General features: G+C 41.7%; 1 protein-coding gene across 5 annotated transcripts in view; it reads right to left on the bottom strand.

The window, feature by feature from the left end:
• CXCR3 (C-X-C motif chemokine receptor 3) overlaps positions 1-14,457 on the bottom strand; it is an 80,664-nt gene that overhangs the window by 12,325 nt on the left and 53,882 nt on the right. Inside the window, exon 1 of one of the 5 annotated variants that reach the window (XM_072110386.1) lies at positions 3,848-3,957. The exons of 2 other annotated variants lie outside the window; for them this stretch is intronic. In XM_072110386.1, the coding sequence (XP_071966487.1) occupies positions 3,848-3,868 (21 nt within the window). In that variant the 5' untranslated portion in view covers positions 3,869-3,957. Of the gene's footprint in view, positions 1-3,847; positions 3,958-5,101; positions 5,441-14,457 lie in introns of those variants that run through there. 2 more of the 5 variants (XM_072110384.1, XR_011847681.1) reach the window with 2 other exon arrangements.

Below are 14,457 nucleotides of genomic sequence, written 5' to 3'. Positions count from 1 at the left end.
AATACCTTTTGCAGGGTGCTTAAATTACCCACACAAAATGGAGGGATATCCATTCTATACAGGTTCCTATGCAAGGAGATTAGGCACAAGGAACTCTCCTTCTCCAGTTGGGGTAGGCAATTAACTGAAAATGGTATAACAGAGAAAATTATCAATGCCTGACAGGCTGTGAGGAGCAACGTGATAAATGAGAGATGGAGGGAAACTCAGTTTTGCATTAAGCACCGGGTGATTTTCGCATTCAATCTGCCCCCATCCCCCGCATTCCCGTCGAGGAAGGTGGCATACCGCAAATGCCAAGAGTCATGTACTGACCTAAATAATGGACTCTGGGACTGCCCACACTCAAAAGCCTTTTGTTCGGAGGTGCAGGATCTGGGCACTTCCTTGTGGGGAAGAGAGATCCCTAGGAATCCCATAACATACCTGTTTCACTATGATGTAAGACAAGATGAGGAATCCCAACCCTCGACAGGCCTACTACCAAAGCTGTTTCACGTGGTCAGTTTGGTGGCAAAGAGATGCTTGTTACAGAACTGATCGGAACCTAAAGTTTCTTGGTGTCTAAAGTGCTAGAGCAGATGAAACAACTCTTCCATCTGGAGAGATTGGAAGCAGGGCACACTAAGTTGAGGCTAACGGGGAAACTGTTTAAAAGATGGAAGGGATTTCTGGTGAACCATGTCTCTCCCCAAGACCGTGAAAGTATTCTACAGCCATTTTCCCTAACACAATGATATCTGTTAAACGGCTCAGGGGAACATTGTAGAACTGGGGCCTATTCTGCTAGAGAATTATTGATGCAGCCTCAGGACACCACTGACAGAGAAAGGTGGGAGGGATGGAATTCGGGGCCCTGGCCCAGGAGAAAGTATTACCTGAATCTGACTTGTAGCTTTTCAATAGTTATGATGTTTGACACTCAAGGCCCAGTTCGTAGAAGTTACGGTAACTTTATGGCCTCTGAGCTGTGATCCTAAAATATGCAGTTAATATGATTAATGTGAAAATTGTCCTGAATAAACTGCTGGCTAGAAGAAGCTGGTGTAAGGGGGATGCTGGCCTACATTCTCTGTGTGAAAAATATACAGGCAGACCCCGGGTTACATACAAGATAGGTTCTGTAGGTTTGTTCTTAAGTTGAATTTGTATGTAAGTCGGAACTGTATATTTTATAATTCTAAGCCATCTTTATTGGATTTTAAAAATGTTGGGTTGTCATAAGAACCAGAACAATAAAGCTTAATTTCAGACACATTTGATAACTGTTACAGCTGTATATTGTATCTTAAGGCTAAAGTACAGTAAATCACCATCATCCAGAGGTTAATTTGTAACAAAGGGTCTTCTGTAAATTGGGTGTTCTTAAGTATGGGACCACCTGTAGTTTAAAGCTACATTTCCAAACCAGGGACTGCAAGACTTTCTGTTCTGCTAGTTGGTTCTGAGATATGGAGTTTAAGTCCACCCAGACCTAACTTTGATGGAGCCCCAGAGATGACAAATCTGCCCCTGATAAGGGTGAAATGAAATTTCATCAGGAAATGTGTGTCAAAATCTAAATGCTGTAAAAATAAATTACTTTGTAAATTAATTGAATTGTACTTGCACTGATTTCAGATTACAGCTTTACAGTGTTTCTTAATAATCCTGAATTAACAAATCAGTAAACATCTAAACCAGAATAATAATAATAATTATTATTTATTTATATAGCACCATTAATTCCATGGTTCTGTACAATCGGTAAGGAGTTCACTTATATTACATTAAGACAAAAACAGGTTCAAGTACAGAATACAAAACGACAGTGATCAAGTAGGAGGAGAACCCTGCCCGTGAGTGCTCACAATCTGTATGATGGGGGGGGGGGGATGAAGACGCTAGGTGAGGGAGCAGTGCAGTTAATGTGCATTGTAAGCGGGTTTTAAGGTTACACTTGAAAGTTTGGAAAATGGGAGATGCACGGGAGAAGTCCAGTATGTGGTTGTGAGAAGAACGGATGGTAATATAGTGAAGCTGAAGGTCCTATGAGGATCAGAGATTAGGTGTGGGGCAGTATTGCCTGATGAGTTCAGGGGTATATGGAGGGGATAGGTTGTGGATGGCTGAATCTGCAGGCAGCCCTAGATCTGAATTATAAGACTGAAATAAGCTGACCAAATGTGGATGTACAATTAAAGACAGTGCCACAAGTAGCCATCCCATCTTTAATGTAGAAAATAAACTCTATGTATTAAAATGAATGAGAGGTTGTCTCCACATGTCTGTGTTACTCTGAACGCACAAGTCTTCTTTGTATTTATGTCACGAGGATCATCCATAAATTATGATGAATCGCAATATTTCAATTTAAATATAACGCATAAGTGTCGGATTGTGCACTTGAAAGGCATATCCTCAAGGCAGTAAGAGCATTGTCTAATTCCACCAGGAAAATTATGGTCCAATGCAAACAAACATAGAGGGAAAATTCAGCATTTGCAGCAGATCTGGAACTAGGAGAGGCAGGGCGATTGAATGGGAACCTCCCAGTCCCTCAGAAAATATTCATATTTGCATACACACACATTTATACACTTATTCACACACATTTATGCACTGATATATACATTTATACACTTACACAGATCTGTCTCAGTAGCTGCTGACCACATGGGGAAGTAGACAGCAGAAATTAGAGATGAGAAATCACTAGTCCTCTTGTTCTTCTGTCCCTTCCTTCTCCCCTGACACTTCTTTTTAGAGCTGCTGGATCTGGTGTGTACTGTGTGCACTGTTATATACATATTATGTTGTACAATGTGCAGCATAATATGTATATAATGGTGTGCATCCTCCATGCTTTAGTGTGTCAGGTCAGATGTCGTTGCCCTCTTATACTGTGGGCCCCATAGCAGCTGCATTGGATTAACCACTTCATTTCAGGTTAAGTTAGACTTCAAGCTGCAAATTAGGGAACTTGAAGCCTAACTTAACCTGTAATGAATAGTCAAGATGATAATATTAAACTTGTTATATGATATGTTATAGAAAAAAGATTATCTGTTTTATTTTCCCTACCTCTTCCCTGCAGTGAATAGTGGGGGGAGATTCATTATGTCTTCTCAATGACCCATCCTTACTATAATCTCTGAAAAAAACTGGTGATGACTATAGCAGAAAACTAAACCAAAGCCTCTTAGCAATTGTGGGTGACTGGCATTTAAAACACCATTTAGTAATTTCCCAGCAGTGTTTATGAAAGCTGTTTTCAAGAACTTACACAGACTGATAAGGATAGGAGAGTCAAGATTAACTCCTTGCAGACCTGTTAAATTTCTAACTGATAATTAAATTCTGCAAAACTGCAGGCGTGCATAATTATTCCCTGAGAGTGCTTGCATGATGTTTACTAGGCTATTTAACATATTTTTAAATCTTTTTTTTGCAGGAATCTTGGCTTGTCAAAGCTAATGAAAATGTATGCCACGATCTGGGAGAAGATGCCAACAGGTAAGTACCCAAGTTGTAATTTTCATTTTCTTTATAATATACTTAAAGTTTGCATGTCTGGTTATGTACTGTGAGAAAATCACCAATATTGTTTTCTAAACTCTATATGATGGTTTTCTGCTCCTCATCTATATGATCTCTAGATAAAAGGTAAGGGTATGCATTTAAATTAACTAAACAACTATTGAAAGATTAAATATTTATCATTGCTACTAAATTTTAGAGTTATCTATAAAATGTACAGAATTCACTTGTTATTCTTTAATTTTCAAAGTATAATGCAACTGCTAGATTTACAAAATTCTCTTTAGTATTTGTAAGGTCACAAAAAGAAAAAATCTATTTTACTCACCATGTCGTAGACGAGAGACATGTTAAGCAGAAGTCTTTGTTTCTTTTATTCAGCTCAGTGCTGCATGTTTGGTAGAATGTAAAACTCCGTCATAGATAGTCATAAGATATATGACAAAATGTAGGTGGGGATGTAGGATGTAAGCACGTATATTTTGCATCTGACTTAGCACATAATAGAAATCTGTGGAAAATTCAAGGGCTTTTAATAGTTCAATCTGAAATTACTAAAAATAGTAAATGCTAGCTGGATCTAACATTGAACTGCAGTCGTATTAAGTTATCAAATAATTTTTCTCATGCTACTATCATTTCAGATTATACACTACTCCATGGAAGCAAATCAAATAGCCTGAGTGGCATTGATCTCTTGACGCCCTCCAGTACCTCAACTTCCAGTATGACCCTGACAGTCCTGGGTGGATAGAGTAGCAGTCACATAACACCCTTATGTCTGAGGTGACTCAAAAGACCACACCAATTTTATTAGTGGCATTTGGAGCAGTGTTCTCCAACTAGTCTGTAGTCCCATTTTCTGTTGGGGATCATATAGCAAAAGTTTCACGGAGGAGAATGAGGCAGGAGCGCCACCTGAATGATGGTGTGTCGGTGCTATACACAATGGGGCTCATTCACTAAGGGTCTGAATCGCCCTCTTTCGTCGGGTTTCCCGAAGATTTCGGTTTTGAAAGAATTGCCTCAGGATTTTGGTGCATGCGATCGGATTTTAGCGCATCACCGCCGGCTTTCACCCAACAGAAATCGGGGGGCTTTCCCGACGGATTCGGAAAAACTGTGGAATTTAAAAAAGAATTTGTGTCGCAAGATCAGAACTGACATGCACCGGGACGCAGCAGCGATACCTGTTGGATATTGGGCGCACGGACCTTAGTGAATGCCGGCAGACCCGAGTCCTTGTCGGATCGCTACTGGACCTGGAGTAAATGTGCCCCAAAGTGAGGCGTAACTAAAGGAAGCCATCCATATCAGTTAGTGGCAGTGTCTGCTGTGGGTAATGTGAGGAGTGATAGTACCATGGCCAGGAACCTATACCACTCCTTCAGTCAGAAGCCATTTCTGCTTTATGCTCCTGGTGCAGCACCAGGGTTAAATTTCCCACTGATTAGGGGGCACTACTATAGATTTTGCTTTGGGACCCCAAAGCATAAGAAAAATGCAACAGTGCTGAATGCCACTACTTATAATAAACTCATAGAGGCTTTTCAGTGTGCTGATAGCAAAGGATTTATGAGAAAGAAATGTGTTGACATTATAGCATTTAGTATAAAAAACATCAAAATGAATCACTAATCACAGTAATTTTATTTTGTAGCCTGCTGAGTTATTGTTCCCCTCACCAATTTCCTCTTCTCATTCTGGTTCTACCTCCTACTTTGGCTAGTGTCCTTCCTACTTACTTTCCAAAGGAAAAAAACTGCCATGTACACCTAGTACTTGTAGCGCTACTCCCAATCCTGAGTACTGTACTCCTGTCTAGCCACGTCTTGATAGTTTTCCTGGTGACACATGCCACAGCTGTGACAGTTCTACAATAAGGTGGCTCCCTCTAGATTCTGCTGTCCAGTTTCCACTCCTTCCAAAAAAAAAACAGATTACAAAAGTAAAGTATATTGCAAAATTCATCAAATAAATCACCCAAGCCATTTTTTATCCTTTTCCCCTTTCACTTCTTCTTCTTGCCACTCTCTTACAAATGGTATCTGTATTCTGCTAAAAATGGTTGAAAAATTTCAATATTGCTAATATGTCAGGTGTATTCATATACAGTAGAGTAATGGACTTACATTACATTGAAACACATGTAAAGTTGTTAACAGTTTAACCCCTTAACGACTTGGCCCTTTTTCCATTTTTCATTCCCCACCTTCAAAAATCTATAACTTTTTTATTTTTAGTAAAGAGTTCTGTGACAGCTTGTTTTCTGCTTAACAAATTGCACTTCATAGTGATGGTATTGAATATTCCATACCGTGTACTGGGAAGCAGGGAAAAATTTCAAATGCAGTGAAAATGGTGAAAAAACGCATTTGCGCTGTTTTCTTGTGGGCTTGGATTTGTCTTTCACTGTGCACCCAAAATGACATGTCTTCGTTATTCTTTGGGTCGGTAGGTTCATGAGGATACCAAATTTGTATAGGTTTTAGAATGTTTTCATAGATTTACAAAAATTAAAACCTCCTGGGCAAAATATTTTTTTATTTTGCCATCTTCTGGTGCTAGTAACTTTTTCATACTTTGATGTATGGAGCTGTGGGTTGTGTCATTTTGTGCGACTTTTGAGGACGTTTTCATTGCTTCCATTCATAGGACTGTACGACCTTTTAAAAACTTTTTATTGAATTTTTTTTATATTTTTCAAAATGGCAAAAAGGTGCCAGTTTTGACTTTGGGCTCTATTTTCGGTTACGGGTTAAACGCAGTAAAAAACCCTTATTATATTTTAATAGATTGAGCATTTTTGGATGCGGCGATACCTGACGTGTTTATGATTCTTACTGTTTATTTATATCAATTTATATCAATTTCAAGGGAAGGGGGGTGATTAGAATTTTAGGTTTTTTATTATAATTTTTTTTTAACTTTTTTAAATTTTTACTTTAAATATTTTTCAGACCCCCTAGGGTACTTTAACCCTAGGTTGTCTAATCGATCCTACCATACACTGCCATACTTCAGTATGGCAGAGTATGGGGATTTTCCACCTCATTCATTAGAATGTGCAAATCGCGTTCTGGGTCACGAGGGCACCTGTGCCCCATGGTGTGCAGATGCCTTCAATGCATTACTGCTCTGGCAGCTGGCCACGCGTGTTCCTGCTTCAAAGGGTGCAAGCGCACTGGCACTCAAGGAATTAAAGGGCCAGCGCATCACAAATTGGTGCTGGCTAATCTCAGGAAACTGATATAAGCCTCTACCAGCATTCCCCACCGGATCTTTGTGCCTTTTGCCTTGGGGAAAACATTGTCTGATGCCCTGGGCTGTTAATGTGATTTCCTGTTGTGACCCCGGTTCCGTTCCTGATTACGCTACCTCGCTGCCTGCCTTGACCTCCTGCCTGTCCCCGACTATGAGATTGCCTGCCGTTCCTGTACTCGGCTGCCACTGCGGATAACTCACATCTGTGGAATGACCTGTGGTACCACGCCGCTTTGCGGCAGGCTCTGGTGAAGACCAGGTGCCTCTCTGGTCCCAGGTGTTGGCTTGTGTCATCCTTTACAGTAGTTCAGAGGATCCATTACCACCGATCCTGACAGTAAGATCCCGCCGAGGTTCTTCTACCTATTCGGTCTGATCTTACCACCATTGTGGCTTAGCAGTCCAAGCAGATTGCAGTGCAAAGTGAACAGTTGGGACAAGTCACCGCCATGTTGCAGCAATTGTTGCCAACCCAACCACAGCGTCAAGCTCCTGCGGCTCCTCCTGTTGCTCCTCCTGCTGCTGAATCTTGGCTATGATTATCTATGCCCGATAAGTATGATGGGAACCCCAAGCTGTGTAAGGGCTTTATTAGCCAGTGCTCTCTAACTCATGCCATCTCAATTTGTCATGGAGCGATCCATGGTGGCATTTTTCATCAGTCTCCTCTCTGGGAAGGCCCTGGCCTGGGCTACCCCTCTTTGGGACAGAGACAATACGGTCATGGCTACTCACACAGCATTCTTGGCGGAATTCCGGTCGATGTTTGAAGAACCTGCACAGCCTTCTCTGCTGAGACTGCGCTGCTGAATCTGCACCAGGGGAACTCTTCCATGGGAAAAAATGCTGTCCAGTTCTCTACCCTGGCTTTGAAAATTTCCTGGAACGATATGGGCCGCTCGTGACCCATCGCCTACCCTGAGTGGTTTCGTCACCTTAGCCACTCAGATTGTTGTGTGGTTTATGAAGCATGTCGAAGACTTATGTCATGAGCAACTCAAAATCCATCCATGAAGTCTACCTCTCGTCCCAGGTGCATTCCAGAAGACGTCAGGGGAACCTCTCCCCGTATTGTGCCAGTCCTGAGCACTTCATTGGGTTTTGTCCTGTTCGTCCCTATTGTCCTGGAACTTAGCAGCACTTAGGGTTCTTGGGAGAAGCGTCCCTAGGTGTAAGCAAAGCTCCTTCACATCTGACTATTCCTGTGCTCCTCAGCTTTGGCACCTGCACTCAGATGCAAGTCTGCTTTCTTGGAACTTCATAGATGCCGCTCTGGTCTCCCGGCACCACATCCCTGTGGTCCCTCTAGAGAATCCTCTGGTCATCTCCTTAGTCAGCGGACAAACTCTCTCCGATCTGGTCCGGTAACGCACTGAGCCAATTTCCTTGCAGGTCGGTGCTCTCCACAAGCAGAGATTGTTCTTCTACATGCTGTTACGTTCTACCTCATCCCTCCTGCTGGGCCATCCATGGTTGCAGCTCCATGCACCTGTCCTTAACTGGATGATGGATGAAATTCTTCTCTGGGGTCCAGAGTGTCAGTCCCGCTGTATAGTGGCACCTCTACCAGTACCTGTCTTGGCCTCCTCCGTGACTCCTTAGGCTTTGGAGGGCCTACCAACTGCCCTATAGATCTGTTGCCAGGGTACCTCTCCTACCCGGGGTCGGGTGTACCCTCTCTCCATTCCCGAGACCCCTGCAGTGTCAGAGTATATTAAAGAGAGCCTGCAAAGAGGGTTTATAGGTAAGTCTTCTGCAGGCTTCTTTTTTGTAACCAAGAGGATGGGTCATTCCGTCCTTGCATTTATTATCGCGGGCTTAACAAGATCACGATTAAGAACTGCTACCCTCTGCTGTTGATTACAGAGCTCTTTGACTGCCTATGCTGCTCCAAGATCTTCTCCAAGCTGGCACTTCGTGTGGCCTACAACCTCATCCGGATCTGCAAGGGTGAAGAATGGAAGACAGCGTTTAACACTCGTGATGGACATTTTGAGTACCTTGTGATGCCATTTGTACTTTGTAATACTCCAGCTGTCTTCCAGGAATTCGTCAATGATATCTTCAGAGATCTGCTGTATACGTTTGTCGTGGTCTGTATACGTTTGTTGTGGACAACATTTTGGTGATCCACCAGTCTCTCACGTATGGCAAGTTCTTGGCCACCAACGGAGCCTTCCTTTCCTCGGTTACATTATCTCTGACAAAGGTCTCCAGATGGACCCTGCTAAACTGTCTACAGTTATACACTGGCCGCGTCCAGAAGGTCTACGAGCCATCCAGAGGGCCCTAGGTTTTGCAAACTATTTCTGTCAGTTTTCCCACATTTCTCTAATCTAGTGTCTCCCATCATGGCGCTTGAGAGGCCTTCTCTAGGTTAAAGTCTGCCTTTGCTTCAGCTCTTGTTCTCACTAGAGAACACAGAGAAGTGCTTTCATCTTGAGGTTTCTTTTGAAAAACTTTTTCTCCCGCAGAGAGAAATTATTCTATAGGATATAGAGAACTTCTGGCCATCAAGCTTGCCCTGGAATAATGGCGATATCTTTTGGAGATATCCGGTCTGCACGTATACCGATCATAAGAATCTCCTGTATCTCCAGACAGCCCAACATCTTATTCCTAGGCTAGCTCGTTGGTCGCTTTTCTTCTCACGTTTCGACTTATTGATCAGCTTTCGTCCTGCAGAGAAGAATATCAAGGCAGATGCTCCCTCAAGCGCCTTGAGTGGGGAAGAATTGGCTCCTCGGGATATCATACCTCCTGAACGACTGATTGTGGCCGCTCGAGTGGTATTTGGCAGCTCCCACTGGGCAAGACTTATGTCCGACCTGCCCTTCAGAAGAATAATTTGACATTGCTTTCATGTAGCTGTTCATCCTGGGGAGCAGCACTCTGTAGCCCTCATTTCCCGTTATTATTGGTGGCCAGATCTTGTCCAAGACGTGCAGGATTTTATGGGTTCCTGCCCCTCCTGTGCTCAGGATAAGCCATCATGCCTCAAACCCGCTGGTCTCCTGATGTCGTTGCTGATACTCAGCTCACGTGGCCATGGACTTTGTCACGGACCTTCCATCTTCCTCTGGGAATACCGTCATCTGGGTGGTAACCGACCAGTTCACAAAAATGTCTCATTTTGTCCCGCTGCCAGGTCTGCCACCAACTCCTCGCCTTGCCAGCCTGTTCTTCACCCACATTTTTTGGCTACATAGACTTCAATTGCACATTGTTTCGGACCGAGGGGTCCAGTTTGTCTCCTGCTTCTGGCAATCTCTATGAAATCAGCTGCAAGTGAATTTTGACTTCTCTTCTGCATGCCATCCACAGTCTAATGGTCAGCTAGAGAGAGTTAACTAAACTCTAGGCTATTACCGTAATTTTGTCAGTCAAGACGATTGGTCCACTTTGTTGCCTTGGGCAGAGTTCTCCTATAACTCCCTGGACTCAGAGTCTGCTGGTGCAGCCCCGTTCTTTATTGTCTATGGACGAATTCCATGTTTAGTAGAGCCTAAACACGATGTTACCCTAAAGATGATGTTAAACTGCACAAAGCAATTAAACATATTCATTGAAACAGTATTATTATTTTTTATATATTTCCCCAGTTCACTCCCCCAATTTTCACTTCCCATTTCAATCTACTAATATGTGTTAGCAGATTGTGCAACCCTTCTATTGATCAACATTTTATAGAGTCAAAACAGTGGTGGTTTAAAATGGTTTAAAAATCCATAATGTTTATTCCATATAATTTTAAAAAGGGAGTACGGTCCATATTCCAATAAACGGCCTACGTCAGTGATGGCAAACCTTTTAGACACCTAGTGCCCAAACTACAACCAAAACCCACATATTTTTTGCAAAGTGCCAATTTAAGCAGTAACTTATTACTCCCTGCTCTTTCACAGGATTAAATTGTATAGGCACCAATACACCAATACCGTAGAAAGAATGAGAAGAAGTTTGGATTAACAATGTAGCTTCCTTCTAGGGTCCTGGGCTGCAAGAGGCCTTGAGTTCTGTCTGGCAAACTTTGCCCTGGGGTGATGGCAAGAGTGTCCATATAGAGGGCTCTGAGTGCCACATCTGGCACCCGTGCCATAGGTTCGCCACCACTGGCCTACGAGTTTCATATCCAGCTCTTATTTATGGTCTGAACATTAAACAAAACACTTGTTACCCCTACATCTCTTAATCCTTATTTTCTGGCAATATATACAAAGAGGGGGATACAATGTTACCAATAGTACAAGATCGTCGTGGTAAAAATTGACATCCCTGATGCAATATCTTTTTTCTTTTTTCATCAGCTGTTAATATTGGCAGGTATTTTTTGAAAATACTAGTGACTTGGTAATAGTCACTGCAATATGTAGTTGAAAAGGTAACTTTGTTAAAAGTACAGTACAGGCAGTCCCCGGGTTACATACAAGATAGGGTCTGTAGGTTTGTTCTTAAGTTGAGTTTGTATGTAAGTCGAAACTGTATATTTTATCATTGTAATCCCAGCCAGAACTTTTTTGGTCTCTGTGACAATTGGATTTAAAAAATGTTGGGTTGTCATAAGAATCAATATTAACACTAAAGCTTCATTACAGACACATTTGATAACTGTTTCAGCTGTTTATTGTAGCCTAGGACTAAAGTACAAGAAATTACCAATATCCAGAGGTCCGTTTGTAACTATGGGTCGTATGTAAGTCGAGTGTTCTTAAGTAGGGGACCGCCTGTATTGTCTTTTTTCTTAAGCTGTAGAGCAACTGTTCTCTTGTTTTGGCTGATATATTTTTATATTTGCCTTTTGGATGATTGGCAAAGTGTAACCCCTGCTTTTTAAACGCTCAGAAATGGTATGGCGTTCCTTGTCATATACCTGAAAGTCACTGCAACTCCTACGGGCACATATGAATTCACCCACAGGTAGGTTTTCCACCACATGCTTGGGGTGACAGCTGGAGGCCTGTAGAATGGAATTCCCACTAATGGGTTTGCGATAGAGGGACCTATCTATTGAGTTAGTATTATCATTACCGTCCAAATTAACGAAATGTGATGATTTTCTATCTGGCAGGTAAATGTGAGATTACAGTCATTTTGGTTAATATAGGAAAGGAAATCAATGACACCCTGCTCACTGCCAGTCCATATGACAGGGTCTCATTGATATACCTCCCATTCCAGTGTATGTCCTCTCTGAACGGATTGAGGGGATTGTACGGATATTTCTCTTCCCACCATGAGACATATATGTTTGCTAGGGATAGTGAAAAGCACAAGCACATAGGGCACCGCTGTATTTGTAAAAAAAAAATCTTTGTTGAATGAAAATAAATTGTTAGATAATAGAAATGCGTGACTGACAAAATATATTGTTCCAATTCATATGAATATTCAGTATATCTATGAATATGGCTCTCAAGGACAATTAGAGCCCTATCATGTGGTATATTTGTATAAAGGGCTGATATATCACAAGAAACCCATTTGTACTGTTGGCACCACTCTATCTGTGTCATTATTTTTAGAACTTCTTTATGTCCTGTAAGTAATCCGGCACCTTTCCAAAAATCGGTTGAAGGAATGCATCTAACCAACTGCTTAATCGTTCCAATTGCGAACCTATCCCCAGTGTGGAATAATATATCTATGCAGGTGGGTAATAATAATAATAATAATATCAAAAGTTTTTACCTTGTCGGCAAGCTGCTTGCCTATTGTCCGGTAGCTTATCCTATACTTGTGCAGGACTACAATCTCAGGTGTTTTATATAGAGGTAATGATTTCACACAGGTGCTTTTAATACAGGTAATGAGTGCAGAGTAGGTGGAGCTTGAGGTCTGAGAGATGCAGAATTATTACTGATTGGCAGGGGGATGAAATACTTATTTCAGGCTATAAGTATGCAAATTAATTATTTAAAAACCATAAAATGTTTTTCTGGATTTTTTTTAGATTCTGTCTCTTACAGTTGAAGTGTATAGATTGTATACGTATTGCTACTTGGACAATCAATCCCTTTCCTATCCTTAACCCCTTAACGCTCTGCGCCATAGCTCTACGGCGCAGAGGTATGGGGAATGTATGAAGAGGGCTCACGGGCTGAGTCCTCTTCATACAAGGGTGGGGGTTGTTGCATATTGCAGCAAACCCCCACCGCTAATAACCGCGGACGGTTGCCATGGTAGCCTCGGGTCTTCGTTTGACTTCTGCAGATATGTTACAATGAGCCAGTTGCTCATTGTAATGAATGAGCTGCAAAAATGCCATATATTGCAATACAGAAGTATTGCAATATATGGTAGGAACAATCTGACCATCTAGGGTTAATGTACCCTAGATGGTCTAAGAATTAGTGAAAAAAGAAAAGAAAAAAAAAAGTTTAAAAAATAAAAAAAAATTTATAAAATATTAAAAATTCAAATCACCCCCCTTTCCCTAGAACTGATATAAAACATAATAAACAGTAAAAATCACAGAATGCCCGATCTATCAAAATATAAAAACGGTTACAGCCAGCGGTGACCTCCGAGACGGGAAATGTCACCCAAATGTCCGAAATGCGACTTTTACACCTTTTTACATCACATACAAAATGTAATAAAAAATGATCAAAATGTTGCACAGGCCTCAAAATGGTATCAATGCAAACGTCGTCTCGTTTTGCAGAAAAATGACATCTAACACAGCTCTGTGCGCCAAAGTATGAAAAAGTTATTAGCTTCAGAAGATGGCAATTTTTTTTTTTTTTTTGTACACATTCGTTTAATTTTTGGAAATGTATTAAAACACAATAAAACCGGTATAAATTTGGTATCACCGCGATCGCACCGAACCAAAGAATAAAGCTGAGGTGTTATTTTGTGGGCACAGTCAAAGTCGTAAAAACTGAGCCCACAATTTTTCCACATTTGGAATTTTTTTTCAGCTTCACAGTACACGACATGTTAAAATAAAAAACATTACGGGAAAGTAAAATTTGTTACGCACAAAATAAGCCCTCACACAGGTCTGTACACGTAAAAATGAAAAAGTTATGAATTTTTGAAGGTGGAGAGCGAGAAATGAGCGAAAAAACCCTGCATCCTTAAGGAGTTAAATGATATATGCCCTATATATACACTCACCGGCCACTTTATTAGGTACACCTGTCCAACTGCTCGTTAACACTTAATTTCTAATCAGCCAATCACATGGCGGCAACTCAGTGCATTTAGGCATGTAGACATGGTCAAAAAGACAATCTCCTGCAGTTCAAACCAAGCATCAGTATGGGAAATAAAGGTGATTTGAGTGCCTTTGAACGTTGGTGCCAGAAGGGCTGGTCTGAGTATTTCAGAAACTGCTGATCTACTGGGATTTTCACGCACAACCATCTCTAGGGTTTACAGAGAATGGTCCGAAAAAGAAAAAACATCCAGTTAGCAGCAGTTCTGCGGGCAGAAATGCCTTGTTGATGCCAGAGGTCAGAGGAGAATGGGCAGACTGGTTCGAGCTGATAGAAAGGCAACAGTGACTCAAATCGCCACCCGTTACAACCAAGGTAGGCAGAAGAGCATCTCTGAACGCACAGTACGTCGAACTTTGAGGCAGATGGGCTACAGCAGCAGAAGACCACACCGGGTGCCACTCCTTTCAGCTAAGAACAGGAAACTGAGGCTACAATTTGCACAAGCTCA

Source organism: Engystomops pustulosus, chromosome 6 (genome assembly GCF_040894005.1).
Source record: "Engystomops pustulosus chromosome 6, aEngPut4.maternal, whole genome shotgun sequence".
NCBI classification, from domain to species: domain Eukaryota; kingdom Metazoa; phylum Chordata; class Amphibia; order Anura; family Leptodactylidae; genus Engystomops; species Engystomops pustulosus.
The sequence above is the reverse complement of the archived record's forward strand: the minus strand, read 5'-3'. Positions and strand labels throughout refer to the sequence as shown.